This window comes from Parasteatoda tepidariorum, chromosome 10 (genome assembly GCF_982258835.1).
Source record: "Parasteatoda tepidariorum strain Cologne lab strain chromosome 10, Ptep-v5.0, whole genome shotgun sequence".
Taxonomy (NCBI): domain Eukaryota; kingdom Metazoa; phylum Arthropoda; class Arachnida; order Araneae; family Theridiidae; genus Parasteatoda; species Parasteatoda tepidariorum.
The window spans coordinates 50293665-50316695 of NC_141764.1; the positions used below are offsets into that span (position 1 = coordinate 50293665).

Here is a 23031-nt window from a genome sequence, read left to right on the forward strand (position 1 = left end):
TCCTTGAATTTGTCCAATACTGCCAGCAGCCCTTTTTATAAAACACCCGCGGATCTTTCTCGTTCTTTCTGTTTTGTTCCCGAGCTCTCTCACGTGGTTTTTAACGCCACCGTTTCTAACCGGGCCTAGCGTCTTGGTGTCTGCCAAGCGCGCGGACCACAGCAGACAATCAATGCATTCGGGGCGAGACTCCACTTCATCTTCTGTCGCATATGCTTAGATCTTTTTTCTTATCGAAACTGGAATACTCTCGAATTTTGTAACAATATGTACCTTGTAGTTTTCAATAAATTTGCCGTTTTACCATCCGCACTTGTCCTTACGTTTGCGTCATTTCAAAACTTTATTGTAAAGCGTATTCGCAAAGGCACGGCTTCGTATTTGTGTTATGTAGTTTAGACTAGTTATGCCTGGGAAGTGCTATTTTAATCCCCAATGGATGGATAATCAAGCTTATAAAGAATGGATTTTATCGATGCCCGAAAAGAAGTTCAGAGCCAAGTGCCGATTATGCATGATGGAGATCGATATCGCAAAAATAGAAGAATCTGCTCTGAAATCACACATGAAAGAAAGGTAAAACAAAAAAGCAGTCTCATGCCCTGAGTTCTCTTTTTCCAAAGACATCAACATCTAATTCATCTGGTGTAAATACTCCTTCAACATCGTGTGCCCCATGTGAAACAGAAACTTTAGTGCCCGAGGTAACATTGTCTTCTTATCTAGTCAAAAGGAATGTGCTTGATGCTGAAATTCTCTGGAATCTGAAGTGCATCACTAGTAATTATTCATGTAACTCCTGTGAAGGGATTAGTAAATTGTTCTCCAAAATGTTTGCTGATAGCTTTATAGCGAGACAATTTTTTTGTAGTGCCACAAGGTGAGCCTATTTGGGCTCCTTTGGATCGGCACTATACTTCAAAGGGATTCTTATAAATGAGCTGAAGAATGTTGATTGCTACACTGTACTCTTTGATGAGACGTTAAATCAGTCTCTACAATCTAAGCAGATGGACATTATGGTAAGGAATTGATAATAAAGTTTGCAGTAAGTATCTTACCTCCCAATTTATGGATCATGGAACTGCAGAAAATATTTTGTCCTCTTTTTACAAATGCATGGATGATGGTTAAAAGCTCTCTAAAATACTTCAATTATCCATGGATGGACCCTATGTCAATTGGAAATTCTATTAGAAGCTTCAGTGTGAATTAAAAGAGAAATATTCCCACCAGGTCATATTCATTGGCAGTTGTGGATTACACATAATGAATAATGCTTTTAAACATGGTGAAAGTGGGATATGTTCCTTCTAATTTTTATTTTCAGAGAGAATTGTTGCTGCATAACATTTAGAGAAGGTTGTGTAAATTATGGATGAATAATTTCAGAAACGATGTTTAATAGAGGAGAGGAGGGGGTTATGGAATAGTCATGGAATACCTAAGATTTAGCTCTGTCTTTCATGCAGCCTTCACATGGAAATACACAGGATTAAAGGATTTCACCATTAACATCTCATTACCATTAGTTACAGATTGTGCTGAAAATGATTTTGTGAATTAAAATGTAAAACCAGTAGGGTTGTTTTTAAAAATATATAAATTTTAGTCCATAATACATATACTCTCTTCTCTCTATATAGGCAAAGCATTTAGGTATTATATTTGAAATTAATTATTGCCACAACAGGCATTGTTGCTTCTAGTAAAATAGAAGATAATAATTTTTAAAATTGGTCTTAGATTAAGGTCCTTGAAAATTTTGTTGAGGTCCTTGAAAAGTCCTGGAAAGTCCTTGAATTTCAATCTCATCATAGAGTGGGAACCCTGTTAAAAGATTGCTGTAAATTATTTGCAAGTTTCATATCTTCTGCTGATATTTAACTAGTTTCTCCTCAGTCGATTTGTTTACAAAGTACATATGCCCTAATTATTAAGGATATAACAAATAGTGATTTAACCGAATACTGAATATTCAACTGCTGGATAGCAACATTTTTTTTTGAAAATCAATAAATATTTCACTTTTATAAATAAATTTAGTCATTATTGAGAAATAATTAAAACCTAAGATGTGATGGCCCAGGGGATAGTGTTCGCCTTCCAATGAGGTGAACCTGGTTCGAATCCCGCATCTGGCTTGCACCGCAGTGCTGACGTGAAATATCCTCAGCGGTAGACGGATTATGGGTTAGAGTTCCCTTGCAGTCAGGCTAACTGTGGGAGGTATTCGTGGTTCTGTTCTCCATGTACCGCAAATGCGGGGTAGTTCTATCAAAAAGCCCTCCACAAAGGCAAATTTCTCCCAATACTTAATCCAGAAGTTCCCTTGTTTTCTGGATTGGGTTCAAAATTGCAAGGCAACGGAATCGTAAACCCGAAAATTATGAATTGAATTTCATGGTTTTCCTCTCCGTGCAATGCAAAGGCGGGTTAGTTCCATCAAAAAGTCCTCCACAAACGCAAATTTCTCCCAATACTTGATCCAGAAGTTCCCTCGTTTTTTGGATTGGGTTCAAAATTACAAGGCTACGGAGTTGAACATTAGTAGTCGTACACCCGAAAATCAGACCGGCTGTTCAACGATAGTTATAAAATAAAATCAAAACTTAGCTGTATTATTAGAATGGGGTGTATGAGAAAAAAAACTCATTTTAATAATAAGGTTTAAGATAAATAAAAAACTGAATAATAACTATTAAAAAAACTATACTTGTAAAGTTGAAAATAAGATGAATAGAAAAAAAATATTGTTTTAATTTTTAAAATAAAACTTTAATGCTTAAAATATTTTTCCTAAAAAAAAATCATCCAGTAGGCGTTAAAAGAGACTATAACTATCAGAAATTGTTTTAAAAATGTAGCGCTATCATAAAACGCCGTACAAAACAGAACAGAAAAAATGAAAATCTATCGTAATTTTTGAAGGAAAATTTTAAAGCTAAACATCTGTTTTCCAATTACTGCATTTTCAAGAAAAATTTAAGTATAATAGAAACAGTCTCAATAGTTGCGTTTTAATAAAAACGTCCATAAAATTAAGGTTTTAAAAAAAAATAAAGCTAAATAGAAACAAAAACTGTTCTTAATTTTTAAATGAAAGATTTAAAGATAAAAATCTCAATTTACCTCTTTGGATTGCCATATTTTTAAAAATATGACGTTCATTAAATACGTCACAATAAAAGCGCTCATAAAGAGAAAAGATAACAAAAAAGCTAAAGAAAAACAGAAAAAAAGATGTTCTTAGTACTGAAATATAATTTTAACATTGAGAATCAGGTTTCGATGCGATTTTACTAGTTATCTGCCTTATCCTAAAGGAAAAACGTGATAACAAAATACGAACTTGAAAACGCTAGATTTAATTGCTACACTAAAGTTAAAAAAAAAACAAAAAAAAACTCAATTTTTAAAATTTAAAAGTATTGAAAAAACGACGAAATTGCCTGAGAGTAACATATTTTGTGTACTAATAATACTTCACCTAGCTCAAAACAAAATATTTTGGATGTCAAATTAAAATCCATATATTTATTACCATTGAATAATAAACTAAATGAAATAGTGAACAAAATTTTTTTCTTTTCATTTAATCAGATTTCAAAAGAATCTGAATATTTCACCCAGCTCAAAACAAAATATTTTGGATGTCAAATTAAAATCCATATATTTATTACCATTGAATAATAAACTAAATGAAATAGTGAACAAAATTTTTTTCTTTTCATTTAATCAGATTTCAAAAGAATCTGAATATTTCACCCAGCTCAAAACAAAATATTTTAATTTGTTGTAATAATATTACATGAAGTATTGTAATTTTTAGTCAAATTCCCATTTTTCAACTTAATTTTTTTTAAATTTAAAAAAAAAGAAAATTAGTTGAACAATCTGTCTTAAAAATTGAAGCACACAGAGAAATTGCAAATACTATTTAAATGAAAAATATGTGACGTAATAACAAGAAAATTCTTCAATTGTAACCGAAATGAAATTATATAACCAAAATGGTTGTATTTAGATTAAACTTCTGTTAAGTTTCCGAAAATTTTACTTGAATCTACTATAGTCCTTGATATAATATATCCACGGATTTAAATAAGGTATAACTATCACAAATCCATACATTTATTAACATTGAATAATAAACTAAATGAAATACTGACCAAAAATTTTTTTTCGTTTTATTTATATCTGAATTTCAAAATAATATTTCAGCCATCTCCAAAAATATCCTAGAAATTAATTTAACTCTTTGCATTCCATGCACTTCAAAATGCTGTTTGAACTAATATAAACACTAAATCATTTAAAATACATAATACAGTATTTTTTGTATAATTTTGAAAAAAATGTGGTTATTAGTTATTAAGGTATGAAAAGTTATTATTTTAGAATGGCGACTATTCATAGGGTCTCAGCAACGTTCATAAAAGATTAAAGTGAAAATTATTCCTCTGAATTGCTTTTAAAAATCTTTAAACGGTGACAGTAAGGAATTTTTCGTCCGACACAAAACCGTACTTTAAAACCGTCAGACACAAAACCAAAATCTGACACAAAAAACGTACCTTCTGCTCTGAATAAAAGTACTTTTCCGTCGGATTTGGATTTCTGATCCCCAAACAATGGTCCCAATAGTTTGGTCAGGAGAGCGAACCAAAGTTTTGAACCCTTAATGTTAAAATTTTTTGTTGTGCATTCCATCAGAAGAAATTTTTAAGCGAATCGAAAAAAATCTTAGCCCACAATTATAAAATTCGTTTATCCAAAGATAATTTCATCCAAAACATAACTTTTTCTAAACATTTATTATTTTATTTAATAATTGTCTGATTGAAAAAAAAACTTGAATTGTAAGGTGCAATTTTTTTTTTTACATCATATTAAAGAATGTAATTTTACATGGGAAACTACGAAATTCGAGCGAAATCGGTCCAGTGCCTGAGAAATCGAATTTTAACAATACTTTTTTAAATTTTGATTTCTGTTTATTCAGAGAAAGTAATTTCATAACTTAAAATATCGTCTACACTAATTAGTTAGCTTATTGCGCTTCGAAACTTTTATTATTATATCACAAATAGGCGTTAATCTTATAGATATTTAAAATGGTGTATCGCTGTTTGCGCTTGAGTTGCAAATTTTGATAAACTGGCAGCCAAAAAAAGTTTTTTTCTCGATGGAAAAATTACTGAAATTGGGTATCTGTGTGGGTATCACTCGTGGGTATCGAACCTGATAGGCTTCTGAATCATGGTATTTGTTTATTGCAGGATTCATCAGCTAATTAGGTTCGACATCCACTCCTGACGTAGCTTGCAGGTACCCATTTAGCCAGGAGTGCGCTAGTTTTCTGGGTTGAGTTTTAACTTACAAAGCTACAGAGTTGAACTTAGATAGTTACAAGTCTGATATGGATTAGCTGTTCAATAAAAATAAAATGAAGGAAATATTATAAAATAATAATCACAAAACAATTCACTCGAGGATAATTTCATTGGAGGAGTTGTAAAATGGTTACTACATATATATATGCCAAATGTTTTTCCGAATCTGAATTTTCAAAATTTTACTGTTTTCAGAGGAGTGCGTTTTTTGCGTGAATATTTTTTGTTTTAGAAAAATTACTCTAATTTTAATTCAGAAATAATTGAACTATTTGTTTAATTTGTTTTTAATTTATATTTATGCGAACATTTATTTTAAACTATTCCTTTTCATTATTTGGATTCTAATTTAATTTTCAGTCACATCCAGTAAAGGGATGTTAAATATTTTTTTCCAAGGAAACTTTAAATTTAGTCAAAGAATTTTGTTCAGTTTATTCAAAAGATCGTTCGTAAATGAAAGGAATCACTGTAACAAAGAGCTAATTTGCCTACTTTTATCAAGTCTGTTAAAAAAAGAAACCGAGGCACCTGACTGAGATTTAGAACAATGGCGCCAAAAATGATTCTTTTTATCATGCGCGATAAAATGAAACAGTGATGGAAATGTAACATCTGTTATAAGTCAAGAATTTGCATTTATTTATGTTCATAATGCAACTGTGATAATGTTCTAAAGATATATTTTATTTGATTTATTTAATACGTAATAGAAAATATGTAATACATTATTTATACACGATCGCATAGTTTAAGTGTTAGTCAAAATTATATTTTTAGTAATTAAAGATTATTAAAAAAGGACAATAGAATAATGAGAATTAAATTATTTAGAGGAAATAATCAAATATAAGATTTTATTTCCATGAGAAACATAGTGTTTAATTTTAAACACATTTTTTAATTGCCTTTGGCTAATTATTTTTGATTTAAAATTTTTAATGATCAATTAGAAACTTATAGAAAGATAATGACCAATGTGTTTTTTGATAAATTTTAAATTTATAAATAATGCTCAGGCACTTATTAACTATTAGCTTTTCCGTTTGAAATAATTTAGTGTTCAAAAATATAATCCTTTAATTTTAATATATTTTGAAAAGTCTTAACTATTTGTTAAAATTAAAATATGAATGCGTATATAAATTTTTGCTTACATTAATTTAGTTAATAATATAAAGGAAATTTTTAAAGGTCAGTTTAATCAATATATTGAGTCGAAGTGTCTAATGCTATTTTTAAGGATTAATGCAATTAACAAATGACTATACTGAATTTTTACCTATCATAAATTATACATAGATATCATTTTGTGCTATAACTATAGCTGCAGGAATACCGCGAACTTATACAGGGTTACTCATAATTCCCTCCTCCTATAAACGCCATTTTTCTTTACTACAACTGGCTTCAGTGGTGCATGTTATTGCCATCTACCGGCAACTGCTTAAATTAAAACTTGAATACTTCCGGAATAATTTCATATATTCTTTTTTGCCATATTCGTCTTCGTTTTTTTACTATAACGCTTCAAAACCCAGCAGGGAATTATGAATAACCCTGTATTTTTGGGAGGGTGGAAATTCTCATTTTGCAGAATGAAGTTCCTAATTTGATCGAATCATAAATTTGCTATTGTAATTATTCTTCCACACAATGAAGAAACATCAAGAGCGAATTTTTTTAAAGCTTTCATTATTTCCTTATCTTCAGATACAAGAAAACAAAACTGCAAAAAATTAAGATTTTTCTGAGAATAGTTTTTCTAAAAATCCGCTTTTCGTAAATATGCCGAATGGCTAGACAAAATTTGCCTAATAAATGAAATTCTTAGGGAGGTCACAGCGACTTTCCGTGACCTCCTATCAGGCGTACCTGTATAGCTACCACGTTTCTGTCACAGAATTCCTCTATCAGTATATATTAAAAATATTATATATATATATAATATATATATTAAATATTATTATATTATTATAATATATTAATAATATTATTATAATATATTATTATATAATATATATTAAAAAGGAAAACATCTTAAATAATTTTTGGTCTAACAGTCCGATTTCTGCATTCATAATTTGCAAAAACTGCTTATGTTAGAATGTGCAAATTACTTGGTGCTAATCTGTGTAGCAGAATTTGTGGAGCAAATTTGCAATATAATGCAATACAATACAATGCAATAATACAATATAATGTAAGAATCATCAAGTTAGAATGTATTCTTACGGTCAATGTGAATAGTTGGTTATTATTAATACTAACCAGTTAATATTATTATTAACTAAATAAGCCGATTATAGTGAATAATTTAAGTGAATTTATCACATTAACCGGTTATTATTAATTAGAAATAACTGATGAATCTTATCAATGTCATTCTTTCACGTTTTTATTGGTGATATTTCCGTATTGTGATCTGCCACGTCAGCTACAATCGCCAAGGTGACAAATTTATTTTAAACGGGGAAAAAACTAAAAAACATACAGATATTTGTAGACAAGTAGATATTTGCATGTAGACATTTGTAGACATGTAGACATTTGCAAAAAACATGTAGATATTTGCTCGGAGGTGGCTGCGAGTTATACCTTTCGAGTTGGTTCCTTTCTGTGATGTTTTTTTTAAATTTTTTTATCACGATACTGAAATCTCCCCTTTTTATTTCTCACGACCAAAAGGAGCGGTTATTACTAATTTTGACCGGTTCGAATTAATAATAACCGGATTTATCACATTAAGCGTTACACATCTATAAAGAGGCACACCCATGTCCCAATGCTATGTAAACCGTTTCATCACAGAGACCAAACTTCATTGGTTATTATTAATAATAACCGGTTAAAGTGAATAATTTACGATATTTCTCACTTTGACCAAAAGGAGCGGTTATTATTAATATTGACTGGTTAGTATTAATAATAACCGGATTTATTACTTCAACCGTAACATATACATTAATTGTTAAAATAAACTTAGTTTGTAAATCAAAATTCCGTGTATCACTGAGAGAATCTTAGAACGAATAAGAACTATGTTTACAGAACGGAAGCGGAGAGAAATTATACATTTTAAAATCATTTCATGTATACTTATTTAAAGAAGAATTTTTGTTTCTGTTGATGAATATCATCAGCATTGAAAATAACTAACTCTAGCTGGCTTGTTCCAGATTGTAAACAAACTATTCCGACATTCTACACGGCGTTTCTTGAATATTTGACTATGTAAGCCAAGATGCTTTCGGAAGTTAATAATTTCGAAAGGAAATATTTCTCGTGTGGTGTGAAAGCGTAAGAGTTTGGTGTAAGCTAACTAATTAACACCCTTGCATTACTAGTCCATGTTGGACCATGGCCTCACTAACAATTTTTCTCCAAAGTCGCTTGTCTCTAGCTCTTTGTTTCCAGTTTCGGACCTTTAGAATCTTAAGGTCTTTCTCCACCTCGTCTTACCATCTCTTAGCCGAAATTTCTCTTTTCCTTTGGCCCTGGCACTGCCCCTTGAATATCTTCTTAGTGCCTCTGCTTTCCTCCATTCTCTCAATGTGTCCTAGCCATTGAATTCTCTTTGCTTTTACATAATTGATTATATCTTTTTCTTTAAATAGTCTTAAAATTTCAAAATTGTATCACTTTTTCCACAGATCGCCCTCTTTGACAGGTCCAAAAAAATTTCGATGTAATATTATTCAATTTTAAGAGCTTAGATTTAAATCACACTCCTTGAATTGTATATAAACGCTTGGTTTGGTGTTAATTCGAAATAAAATGTTTATTCACGCATTTTTTTTGGGTTGTTTAACATTATATTTGGAGAGATATTACATTACAGTTTTTACAATGTACAGTGCGCAAAAAAAGAGAATAAGGACAACTTTGAATAACTTTTGATTTGGTGATCGGATCTTCACCTTCTAGGACTCAATCTTAACGGTTCGAGGTGCTGATCTGAATTATGCTAATTAATTAGTGCAGACGCTATTTAAGTTATGAATTCCTGTACAAAAACGTAATTTTTCTGAATAAACATATCCTTTTTTCGACGGATTTGTATTTTTGACCCTTTAAATATAGGGGGTATCAAAATAAAGGGTCATATCTCGAGAACGTTTTGAACGTTCGAAGCGAATTTGAAAATATTTGAACAAAATTATAAATTCATTTATCCAAGCATAATTCCATGCAAAAAATAACTTCTTGATAATATTTATTGTTTTTTATAATTTTGCTTAATAATAGTTGAAAAATATGGTTAATAATAGTTTATATTATTTTAAAGAATGTAATTTCGCTGGCAAAATACAAAATGTGAGTAAAATTGGTTGAATAGTTAGTAAGAAATCAAATTTCAAAAACACGCTCTTTATTAATTTTGATTTCTAAGAAACTATTCGGACGGTATCTCTCAAATCAGGGAGACTTTTTTTTGCTTTGTACATGGAGCAAAGTCTCTTAAAATACCGCACAAGAACTTTATGTTGTTAAAATTTAAGTTGATTTTTATACGATGGCATTAAAAATATGGAATAAATTCCTGTACAGTTAAATCTGTAAGCAAGTACCAGAAAAAAACTTTACTTTTTGTCCTTTGCGGTGCTCTTTTAATTCAGCGTTTTAATTTTTATTTAAAACTAGTTTAACGATGCTTAAAAAATAGTATAATAATTTTTCCACATTTGCTTGCTTTTTTATTAAAAAGAACAAACACTTAGTTGAAAAACAATCTACAGCGTCCGCTGACGTGTGCTAACTATCAACAAAATTATCAAAGCATACATAGAAGCGTACTACATCTAAATAAGCATATATTTGAATTTGAAGCCACTTTTGTCAGTATATTGCCATTCAAAATGGTACAATTAAAGAACTAAAGTTCTATTTTACAGATTATTCTCTACACTGAAAAATAATTTCTTTAAAAAAGCTGGAAGAAAAGCAATAATCTGTTAAACTACGCAAGTTTTGTTCAAATGCTCATGAACGAGCTTCTCATTAACACATTTACGGAAAATAAAGGTTTTAAAATATACGAGACAAGAATTTGTATAAGAATTTGTGCTTACACTTAGTAAACACAAATGTCTAACAATAAAATTTAAAATGATTTTCTTTGTTAATTTGTAAGAAATATGAAATAGTAACCAAATTTACTCAAAATATCATAAAAAAGGCTTTAATGAAAAAAAAAAGTTTTGTAATATGTTTTTTCTTTTAACGGTTCTTGTTTATGAACTTTTAAAGAAAAATATATTAAGTGTACAATCTTTTAAAAAGAAATTATTCGTTAATTAATTATATTTGTATAAGTTGTTTCGTAATAGTAACAGGATTAAAATTTTATAACTTTTTTCAAAACATAAACAAAATAATGGAAAAACGTTTGTATTTTTATAAATTTTTATGGTATCTAAAATTTATTATTTTCCTTAAGGTATTTTTGAAATATTTAATTCTTTTGGCACTATTATTTAACAATTATAATTTTTAAGTTGATTTTTTAAAATTTATAAAAACCTAAAATAGTAACAGAATTTAAGTTTTTTTATTTATTCAAAACAAAAATGTGTGCTTAAAATATGATATTTTTAAAAAACATTATTCAAAAATTATATTTTTTATAGTTTTTTTATACTTAATAAGAGACCAGAATTGGGTTAAGACTATCTGGATTATATAAATAATAAAATACATGTTTTGTTATAAAAAAGTTTCGGTATTCATGCTATTTTCTTTTGATAGTATTTGAATTTTATAATTTCCCCCCAAAAGTATACTTGAAACGTAAAATATAACTAAATAAAATATATAAAGTAAAAATAACTAAATAATAAAATAAATTATAATGTAAGATAGAAAAATAAATAAATGAAAATTATTCAGCAATTATACTTTCAAAATGCTTTTTCTTAAAAATTAAACTGTATAAATTTATGGTAAAAAGACCCGGCACTCAGGATACCGTTGCTTTTTACCGTAAAATCCATTTTTACCGGATTATGTTACGAAACAAGAAAATCTGATAAACCGTAATATTTACAGTAGTAAATACCGTAAAATCACTGAATCACTCTAATTAAGTAGATATTACTGTAAAAATGACGATATAATATTTTCTGGTAAAAATAGACTTGTGGTAAAATTTAAAATGGATTTTACGGATGAGCACCCATAGTGCCAGTACTTTATACCATTATTTGATTCGGAATTTTTCACAGAGTAAACCATGAAATGGGTTTGCAAGAAAACACCAAATAATAATAATTAAGTAAAGATTTCCAAGAAGTTTAAGATTTGAATAGATTCTGTCTTTTCTTGTTTGGATTATTTCTTCGATTTTAAACTATATCTGGAATTTTATTTACCTACATTAAACTTGCATGAAAATACAGATCAGTTAATGTTAAGTTTTTTTAATAAAATTTTTTGAATATAGTAACAATAAAAAATCTGGTCCATTAACCGGAACTCCATTACGAATCATTTAATTTTGTTTCACTGTTTTTTTTTAGCTTGTTACGTACAATACGTGATTATCAAAGAGAATTGCAGCTGTTAGTTTCCCCATCATTGCTTTTCATAATATTTAGATATAATTTTAATTCCTAAGATTTTGACTCTTCCAGGTGCTGATATGGGGGAACTTTGAATCGAAACATGCAATCTTTCTGGTATAAATACGCATCCCATACCGTTAAATGGCACATTTGAGAAATTACTGGCAAACGAGTAAGTAATTCAGCTTTCAATCATCTTAAAACTTAACATCTTATAAGTGCATTTTGAAACAGAATATTATGGCAATGTCAATGTCATCTTCTATGACAATTTATCATCATTAATAATCATAATTATTACGTGGACTTGAAACTATAGAAATATGTCAAAATTCTAAGCTTGTTTGTTCTATTATTTGTAATTATTTATTAATATCATAAAGCTGTTGAGGTTTTAATTCTGTTCTTCCTAGTGTTCTTAAATATTTATAATTTTCATAATTAATAGCTAGGATTACAATTTTTTTTTATCTAATGTTTGTTACTATTTATTGATATGATAAAACTGTTGAAGGTTTTAATTTTTTTTGTTCTAATGCTCCTAAATATTTATGATTACCATAAAAAATATCTAAGATTTTAATTTTTTTAATATAATACTTGTAACTATATATTAATATTATAAGACTGTTTGAGGTTTTAATTTTGTTTCTTCTAATGCTCCTAACTGTTTATAATTATAATGAAAAAATCTCAGATTTTAATTTTTTTAAATTGAATATTTGTAGCTATTTATTGATATCATAAAGTTGTTTAAAAATTTAATTTTGTTTTTTCGAGTGTTCCTAAATATTTATAATTATAATAAAAAAATATCTAAAATTTTAATTTTATTATCTAATAATTGTAACTATATATTGATATTATAAGACTGTTTGAGGTGTTAATTTTGCTTCTTCTAATGCTCCTAACTGTTTATAATTACAATAAAAAATATCTAAGACTTTAATTTTTTTAATCTTATATTTGTAATTATTTATTGATATCATAAGACTGTTTAAGGTATTAATTTTGTTTCTTCTAATGTTCCAAATATTTTATATGAGAGTAAATGTAAATCAATAGCTAATCTGATTGCTTATAGTAATTACTTTTGCAAATTTAATCAATTGCACTTGGTTCCAATTCAAAATTGTTAAAAAGGAAAACAAAAGCTTCAATATCAAGTTTATATAATTTATAAAAATAAATAAGCAAATGTTATTTACATGTTATAATGTTTGTGTTATTATTAACAATTACTTGTTCTTACTTGTTACAAGTAATTATTAATGTCTATTAATAATTGTATGTTACTTTTGATAAACATTGAATATTAAAATAGACCAACAGAACAGTCGTGTTATTTATAGAAATAATTATACAATTGTTCAATAAGTGCAATTAATTACAATTCGAACTTGAGCAAGTTGGACATATTTGTATCATTTTTATAAAAATATTAAAGTAATAATAACACCAAATTTATATTATTCGTTATGTACAGAAATATTGTCATTTTTGATATGTTATATACATAAATATTGTTATTTTTCAATTCGTTATTTACAGAAATAATTATAAAAAGGATTATTATTATTTTTTAATATGTTGTATATAAATATAATTATTTTTAAATATTTATATAATTGTTTATTAAGCGCAATTGATTACAATTCAAACTTGTACAAGTTGAAAATTTTTGTATCGCTTTTATAAAAATAATTGATGCATTACTAACGTCAAATTTATATTATTCAACAGTAAGCTCAATATTTTGATTTTTTATAAATACAAAAGCAAATATTTATTACGTAATTTTTCAGTAATTTTAACTTATTCCAGTTAGAATTTAACTAAAAACATTAAATGGTACAACTGTTATATCAAGAAATTGTTATCGTTCATAATAATTACTTTTAAACACACTTAAACAATTTAAAAGTCATTAATTTTATAATTGGTGTAATATTAACATCAAACTTATTTTCTGCAACAACAAGCTCAACATTCTATTTTAATTACGTGATTTTTTGGTAATTCTGACTTAATCCAATTTGAATTTAATTAAAAACATTAAATGGTGCAACTAATATAAAAATAAATTATAATCGTTTATAATAATTATTTTTATGTATATAAACACGCTTCAGCAATTTAAAATTTATTACTTTTCGAATTAATGTAATATTAACATCAAATTTATATTATTCAACAATAAGCTCAATATTTTGACTTTTCAGAACTACAAAAGCAAATCTTTATTACGTGAGTTTTTGGTAATTCTAACTTACTCCAGCTTGAATTTAATTAAAAACTTCAAATGGTAAAACTGTTAAAACAACAAATTTTATTGTTCATAATAATTATTTTTAAAAACACTTTAACAATTTAAAAATCAATACTTTCAAGAGAAATATCAATTGATGTCAATATAAATAAAAATAATGATTAATTCATCTAAAGTTGTTTCTATTTTATTTTCAGCGCCATGAAGTTTCTCGCGTTGCTTTTCCTTGCGGGCTTAGCCCTAGCAGCCGCTGTACCAGTTCCAACTCAAAACGGTAAGGTTTTAATCTTGAGTTTTAATTTTTTTAATGCTGCTAAAATGTCAAATTTATGAACATCAAAATAATAAATAAATATCATAATTATAAATATCCACCAAAAGATTTTGGCTAAAGTTAATGAACATCAAAAATTTAATAAACCTTCTATAACTACAGCAGTTTGAGAAAATGTTTCTCGGTTATACATCTTTTACCTATTTAATATAGTGGGAAAAATACCTGTTGTCCGAAAAATGGCCGATGAATTTAAAAATCAGTTAGGCTTATCAGTTGAAAATTTGGAAAGAATAAGAACATTGTTTCCTGAGCAGTATGTAGCAAACTGCTAGCATCTAGATCAGTGATTCTTAACCTTTTTTGGGGGACGGCACACTTTTAACGATTTCGAAATTTGACGGCACACAATGAAAAAAATTAGTTTAAAAGTTGTTTACTTACCTCTAATACACTGTGATAGTTTGTGATAATAATTTTGAATGTGAAATAAAATATGTGCTACAAAAGCACGTTTATTAAGGGATTAATTATTTCTTTCGACTAATTTTTTATTAGTTACTAACAGTTATTTTTTTTGATAGTTATTAATTGTTAGCTTGTTTTTTATAGCCATTAACTGTTATTTTTTGGTGATTTCTTGTTAATTGGTTTTTTTGCTGATTATTAATTGTTAGCTTATTTTTTTTTTGTTATTCTTCGTTAATTTACTTTTATAACTATTAATTTCATAGCTTACTTTTATAATTAACTTTTATTTCCGTTTGAAAGTTAATATTTAGATTGCTTTCCTTTGTTAATTAATAATTTTTATAATCATTTAAACACTTCCTTCTTGTTTTAAGATTGTCAGAGACAAGACAATCGCTGACAAAGATGTTTACGCGGTTAAAGCATAGGAAAATATATATATATATATATATATATATATATATATATATATATATATATATATATATATATATATATATATATATATATATATATATATATATATATATATATATATATATATATATATATATATATATATATATATATAATATTTTATATGTATACACTTTTCTTTAATTTAAACTTTACTCGTAATAAAAAAACCATTATAATTTTCATTGTATAATTTCTAATTCTAATATTTGTAACATTTGGCGGCACATTTTAAGAATTTGGCGGCACACAAAAGTGCCGCGGCACAGTGGTTGAGAATCACTGTTCTAGATCCTTCCATAATGGAGTTGTCAAATTGCAAAGCGGAGAAAATAGTTCAAAGCGAGACTCTCAAAGTGCATGACCGCGAAGGAGAGAATTTAGTATTTATCCATTATAAATTACTCATCAAATGTTATAAATGAGTCATGGTGGATCAGGGGATGGTGACTCGATGGAGGTCACTTGGGGTCGACTAGTCTCCCGAATTCCGTACCAGTTTCACACCGACCACAGTGCTGACTTAAAATTTTCTCATTGGTAGACGGATCATGGTTTAGAGTCCTCTTATGGTCGGGCTAATCATGGGAGGTTTTCGTGATATTGCTCACTATGTAGCACAAATGCTGGTCAGTTCCACTAAAAAGTTTTCCACGAAGGCAAATTTCTCCCAATACTTGATCCACGAGTTCCTTTGTCTTCTGGATTGGGTTCAAAATTGCAAGGCTACGGATTTCTAAATTGGTAGTCGTAAACTTAAAATTGAGTCGGATTTTAACCGACGGTTATAAAATAAAATGTAATGTAAAAATTATAGGATAATTACTTGATATGATCATACAAGAAACAAATGAAATAAAATAAAAATATGACCACCGAAGCCGACGTCTTCAGGGGGTACCGGCCTCGGTAGACATTAAAAACAAAACCATTTCTATTTGAGGGAGAAGCAAAAGCTTAAATATGATCATATCAAGTAACAAATTTGATAGTCAAATATTTGATAGTCAAGTAAGTCAAATTTGATATGATCATATATTTTCCTATAATAAGGCATAATTATAAGCGAGTAAAATATTGTAGAGCTAATTCATAATACAACGAATTCCAATATAGGCATTAAAAATCCATACATTAAAAAAATGTTTTGTATAATTCAAATATAATTCTTATTTCAGTTCAAGAACTATGATTAATATTTTACATAATATATTTTATAGACATATTTAAAAATATAAATATAAGTTTAAGCTATTGTATCTTATTTTAATACTTTTATTCCTATTACTTATCTTCATTTAAAAGAAGTTATTATTGGCTGTCTACGGTTGAATAAAAATGTACTTCTTTTCTTATTAAAATACTTTTTTAACAGATAAAAATATATTATGAAATCTGATATTTATATCTTAATTGTTATGTAACAGATTGTTCTGATCTAAAAAAATTTTTTTTAAACTTTAATTCTTGATTATATTTTTATTTTTTGATTATATTTTTTGTTCATATTTTTTAATTGGTATTTTTTTAAATGTTTCTTTCTCTCTTTCTTTTTTTTTATATATAAAATTCTATTCTCATACTATGTGTATCTAGATAGTTACTACGTGGGGAAAATAAAGATACGACAAAGTTCTTTTAATTATTAATTGTTACCCTTTAATTTTAAAATAAAATTAACTTTTTAAATTTTTTTTCCAGCCGTTTCTTACAGTGAACTTGAAGATTTCTTGGATGATCTCACGTATGAAGCATCTGAGTAAGTCATTATTGGTTTTAAATAAAGCTATATTAAATATTTTTTATGGATAAATTTTAAAAGAATTTTTTTGTTGATAATAGCTTTAATTAACCAAAGTTATAAAGAAGTTTAAATTTACATGAAAAGTAAAATTTCTCATATCGAATTTGACATAAGAACAATAAATATTGATTTGCAATTTAAAATTATTATTTTTTTTAGTGATTCAGTATTAAGAATTTTAAAATTACATAAAAAAGTTATGCACAAAGAAAAGTAATAAATGCTGGTTTACAATTTTATTTGAATTATTTTTTTCCTGAGTTTCATCAATTCTTATTGCTTTATACAGTGAGTAAAACAAATATTTTATATTAAATATACTCTGTTATGACTACAATTGGTGTTTTAAACATTTTTACATTGACAAGTTTCGGTTTACTTTTAGGAGAAATTATTAACTAAAAAAATTAGCCAAAGTAAAGCGTTAGGAATTTATTAAAAGAATATATTTATAGGTTTCAAATTTTAGTGAGCAATATATTCCAGTAGACCTTCAATTTGTAATAATGATAATAATAATAATAATAATAATAATAATAAAGAAAACAGTGAATTTTCTTTAGTGTTGTAGAACACGAAATATATGATATAAATGACAAGTACAAAACGTTCTATGTTTAAAAAGACGAAAATAAGACAAATTCATTCATATGAAGAGATTTCTATGATCACTAGGCAATGAATGATCACATTGTTACATTCTATTTATAGTTTTTATGATAACCATGTTACTTTATTTTGATAACAATTTATTTTTCAAGGTATTATACTTACATTTGATACTATTTTTCTTTTGAATTCTTTTTAATAGTGATACTCTCGAAGATATTAAAAAAGTCCTGAAAGAACGATACAATGAAATCCTGGAAAAAATCAAGGAGGCCATTGAAAAAGGCAAAGGACTCCGAGAGGATTACATCGAAAAGGTAAACATTTTCCTAATGAAACTCAAATTCCGAAAACTGCCTGGCAAATATAAGCTGAGCCTCTTTTCTCACTGGCAGCAACCTAGCTGAAAGCTTAGCTCGTGATTGCCAGACTATATTTTGTTAGCAATTGCACAGTCAAAACATGTAAGTCCTGAATGAATTCAGTGAATTCAGTGGGAAAATTTAACATGAGCGTTTTCCCTCTTCAAATACTCTTTGGCAATCATAAGATGAGCCCCCATTCTTACTGATAGCATTCTGATTATTGCCAGACTGTATTTTGTTTGCAATTGCGTAACCAAAACATGTAAGTCCTGAATAAATTCAGCGAATTCAGAGGAAAAATTTAACATGAATTTTTTCCCCATTCAAATTTTAAATCCAAATTTAAGATGCTAATCACAGAATGAGCGTCTATTCTCACAGACAGCAACCTATTACAGAGCTTACTTTGTGATTGCCAAACTATATTTTGTTTAAAAATGCACAATGGGAATAGGTAAGTCCAGAATTAATTCAGCGAATTCAGTGGGAAAATTTAACAAGAGCGTCTACCCTCTTTAAATACTGTTTGGCAATCACAAGAAGAGCCCCCATTCTCACTGATAGCATTCTGATTGAGAGCTCAACTCGTTATTGCCAGACTATATTTTGTTTGCAGTTGCGTAGTCAAAACACGTAAGTCCTGAATAAATTTAGCGAAATCAGAGGAAAAATTTAACATGAACATTTTCCCCATTCAAATTTTAAATCCAAATTTTGTTTGGCAATCACAGAATGAATGAATTCTCACTGACAGCAACCTAACAGAGAGCTTACTTTGTGATTATCAAATTATATTTTGTTTACAAATGCAAAATTGAAATAGGAAAGTCCAGAATTAATTCAGCGAATTCAGTGGGAGAATTTAACATAAGCTTTTTCTCTCTCCAAATATTGTTTGGCAATCACGATGATGAGCCTTTATTCTTACTGATAGGATCCTGATTGAGAGCTCAACTCGTTATTGCTAGACTATATTTTGTTTGCAAATGCGTAATCAGAATAAGTAAGCTTCGAATTAATAATTTTTTTTTGTTCGAATTTCAGGCCAAGGACCTCGCTAAGAAGTTGAAAGACTTGAAAGTCGATGTCGGCGAAAAGGCTCGTGAACTTTTCGAACAACTGAAAGAGAAGGCAAAGGACTACTGGAAGAAGATCTTAGACAAACTACGTGACGTCAAAGAATCTGCTGATGAAAATGCTTCCTACGCTGATGAGTAAGTAAAAAAGAGGTTTAAGATCAATTTCAGCAGAATTTTTAATCGTTTATCGTTGACTTTTAAATAACGACAAATACTATAATTAATTGACGATCTTCCAATTTTAGAGATCCAAAGACTGAGCTGGGCAAGAAATTGAGAGAACACTTTGATGAGATTTTGGAAAAAGTGAAGGAGGCCCTTGAAAATGGCCGCATTGTCAAGGATGACTTGATTGAAAAAGTAAATAATTTCATTTTTTTTCAAAATTGTATTTTCAAGACAGATTGGTTAAAGTTTTAAAAACATTGACCTGTACAATAGTCTAAAAATAATATCATTTTTTAAAAGGAATTTTGCAACCAACATTAAAATTCTTTTAGGTACGATAAGATTCTGATTTACTTAATTAAGGTGTGCCTAAGAATTAGGCACATTTATGTGCATGTGCAGTGATGGAATTATTAGTGAAAATGAGGGGCAGACTTCATCACTCATGCAGCAAAACATATTTAAAGATACTTATTTTGTATTAAATTAAAAATATTGAACAATTTTTTTTAAAATTCTCAATGAAATTATTTCTTTTTATTTAAATCTATTTTATTGAAACTATATTTTTATAATCTTTTTTTTAAAATACTTTTTAAAACAATAACTCACATAATACACTAAAAATCTTTAGTTAATTTTAATTTACTTTTTTTTAAAAATTATTTTTATAAGAGAATATAATGGGCATGTAGTAATACGTATAATGGGCATATAATAATGGGCAAATATAATAATGGGCTATAAGAAAATATAATGGGCAAATATAATGAGAATTTTATTATTTGTTTTATTGTAGTTGAAGGAAATCCGTCAAAAATTGAAGGACATGAGAGTTGATATTGGAAAGCATGCCCGAGAACTTCTTGACCAATTGAAAGAAAAAGCTAAGGATTACTGGAAGAAAATCTTAGACAAACTCAACATTTCAAAGCGATCTGTTGATGAATTTGATGTCCTCTTTGCCGAGTAAGTTTTGTCATTAATATTTTTACTCTACAAAATGAGAGTTTTTAAAGATTAGCAAATCTTCGCTCGATATGGCTATCGATTCAAAATTTGTAAAAGATCATAAGACCGTAAAGTAAAATTACACGTTTTAGAAAAAAACGCGCTTCTCTTCATCAGGCAGCCTGAAATTAAATGAAAGAAAAACGGATGGCAAGCGATAAAGAATGAATGAAGAATAAAAGTAAACAACGAAGTGAAGAGAGCCGAGGTGGCTTAGGGGATAGAGTGCTCGCCTCCCTATGAAGTGACCCAGGTTCGAATCCCAGCGGTGGTTGGTTGATACAAATTCTGCATCCGGATCACACTGAGCACAGTGCCGATGTAACATATTCTCAGTGGTAGACATAACATAAGTTAGAATCCCTTTGCCGTCGGACTAACGTCGGGTAGATTTCCATCAAAAATTCCTCCACGAAGGCTAGTTTATTGCAAAGCTTGACCCAAATTTAACCTTGTTTTCTGGAATAGGTTAAAAATTTCTAGACTACAGTGTTCAACATTGATAGGTGTAAACTCAGAATTGGGTCGGCTGTTCAACACTGGTCATAAATTAAATGAAACAAAGTAAAGAGAATAGGATGAGGAGCGAATCAAAAACAAAGAAACAACAGAAATAGAGCAAAACTGGCTGATGAAAGAAAGCTCGATCTTCTCGACAAACATACTTTACTGGCCATTGTGTTTCAAGAAGCTAAAAAAGATTTTTAAGTTTCAAACTAGTTTTAATTTTTAATATGGAATGAGAGAATTCATAGGAATATAAGAATAAAATTTATTTTTAATCTTTAGCGATGATGAACCCAAAACTGAACTCGGAAAGAAATTGAGAGAAAAGTTTGATGAAATTTTAGAAAAGGTGAAGGAAGCACTTGAAAATGGAAAGGGAGTGAAGGAAGACACCATCGAAAAGGTACAGACTCAAATTTTTTTTTAAATATAGCAAATAGTATAATAAAAGTACTTATTACTAGAAGCATGATAAAAGTACTTGGATATAATGAAATGCTGATAAGCAATTACAAATACTTTAAGATTTTTAAAATCTTTCAGTTGAAGGAAATCCGAGAACAATTGAGGGACTTGAAAGTTGACATCGGCAAACACGCCAAGGAACTTCTTGAAAAACTGAAGGACAAAGTAAAAGAGTACTGGAAGAAGATTTTGGAAAAAATAAAGCCCGATGAAGCTTCTTTTGCTGAGTAAGCTAATTTAATTAATAGAGTGCGAAATAATTATTCTATTAAAAATTTGAAAACTTATTTAAAACAGATCAATTGCTTTAAAATGGTACATACACCGAAGAGCCATTACATTATGACCACCCTCCATCTATAACAATGGGCTCGCCCAGATTTTCATGGTTTCTAGCCCAGGAACAATGTTTTCATGGGGCACATTAGGACCCATAATCCTCATAGAACAATCCCTGACGTCTGTAAGCTACTTGAACATAGTTGCAGACCAGGTTCACCCATTCATGGCAACAGTTTTTCCTGCGGAGGATGGTGTTTACCAACAGGATAATGCACCATGTCATGAGGTTCGAATCGTCGAGGAACATTCCAGTGACTTTCAAGTCATGTCTTGGCCCCCAAATTCACCTGACCTTAATCCAATAGAGCATTTGTGGTCCTACTTGGAAAACCAAACTCGTGCTGCCACGCTACCCCCTCGCAATGTGAGGGAATTGTAGGAGGACCAGTTGGTGAGCGCTTGGTACCAGGTACCTCAAACTACCTATCAGCACCTTGTGGAATCAATGCCACGGCGGGTGCTAGCAGTTTTGAGGGCTAAATGTGGTCCTACATGTTATTAGCAGGTAGATCATAATGTAATGGCTCTTCGGTGTATATTTACGTACATATAAAGTAAACATCATGTAAAAAACATTTTACAAGCTTTATGAAAAATGCACAAAAATTATTTAAAATATTAAGACAAACTAATTTATAAATTTATAAACGTTTGTAAAAAGCATATATAGCATGCTTAGGATTAAAAAAAATTGTAGGATTCATATTCAGTTTTGTTTTTGACTTTTGTAGTGAAGATCCCAAGACTGAACTTGGAAAAAAATTGAAGGAGCACTTCGATGAAATTTTGGAGAAATTGAAGGAAGCACTTGAAAATGGAAAGGGAGTCAAGGAAGACACAATTTTAAAGGTAAGTTTTGTGAGATGATTATAATTGATAAGTATTAATTAATGTAAATCGGGACAAAAATTGAAAAATTCAATCTGCAATTTGTACCACGAAATTCCTTTCAGTTTACATATGCTCTCAATTATACAAACAGTAGCAAACTGAAAAATAATTTTTTTTAACCATTTTGTAATTTTTTTAGAATAAAAGTTATTCAGTTACTTGCAAACGTGAAATTTCAGCATTTGTGGACCATTTTAAAAATCTAAATTTTTTAAATCTGAATATTCGTCAAGTAGAGTGCATGATTTTTGTTATGAATTTAATAAAGTTTATAAAAAAAGTTTTTGAAAAAATAAATAAATATATGTTTTTTATTTTTATTTTGCTCTTCTCAATATTTAAGGAACGTAAAAAAATCTCG

General features: G+C 28.5%; 1 protein-coding gene across 1 annotated transcript in view; it reads left to right on the forward strand.

Moving 5' to 3' along the window:
• Positions 1 to 12105: 12105 nt before the first annotated feature.
• LOC107455703 (uncharacterized) overlaps positions 12106 to 23031 on the forward strand; it is a 64908-nt gene continuing 53982 nt past the window's right edge. The window contains exons 1-10 of the mRNA XM_087153213.1: positions 12106 to 12131; positions 14426 to 14502; positions 17131 to 17188; positions 18045 to 18159; positions 19252 to 19421; positions 19532 to 19646; positions 20254 to 20423; positions 21255 to 21375; positions 21516 to 21664; positions 22511 to 22628. Of these exons, the coding sequence (XP_087009339.1) occupies positions 14430 to 14502; positions 17131 to 17188; positions 18045 to 18159; positions 19252 to 19421; positions 19532 to 19646; positions 20254 to 20423; positions 21255 to 21375; positions 21516 to 21664; positions 22511 to 22628 (1089 nt within the window). The 5' untranslated portion in view covers positions 12106 to 12131; positions 14426 to 14429. The remainder of the gene's footprint in view (positions 12132 to 14425; positions 14503 to 17130; positions 17189 to 18044; positions 18160 to 19251; positions 19422 to 19531; positions 19647 to 20253; positions 20424 to 21254; positions 21376 to 21515; positions 21665 to 22510; positions 22629 to 23031) is intronic.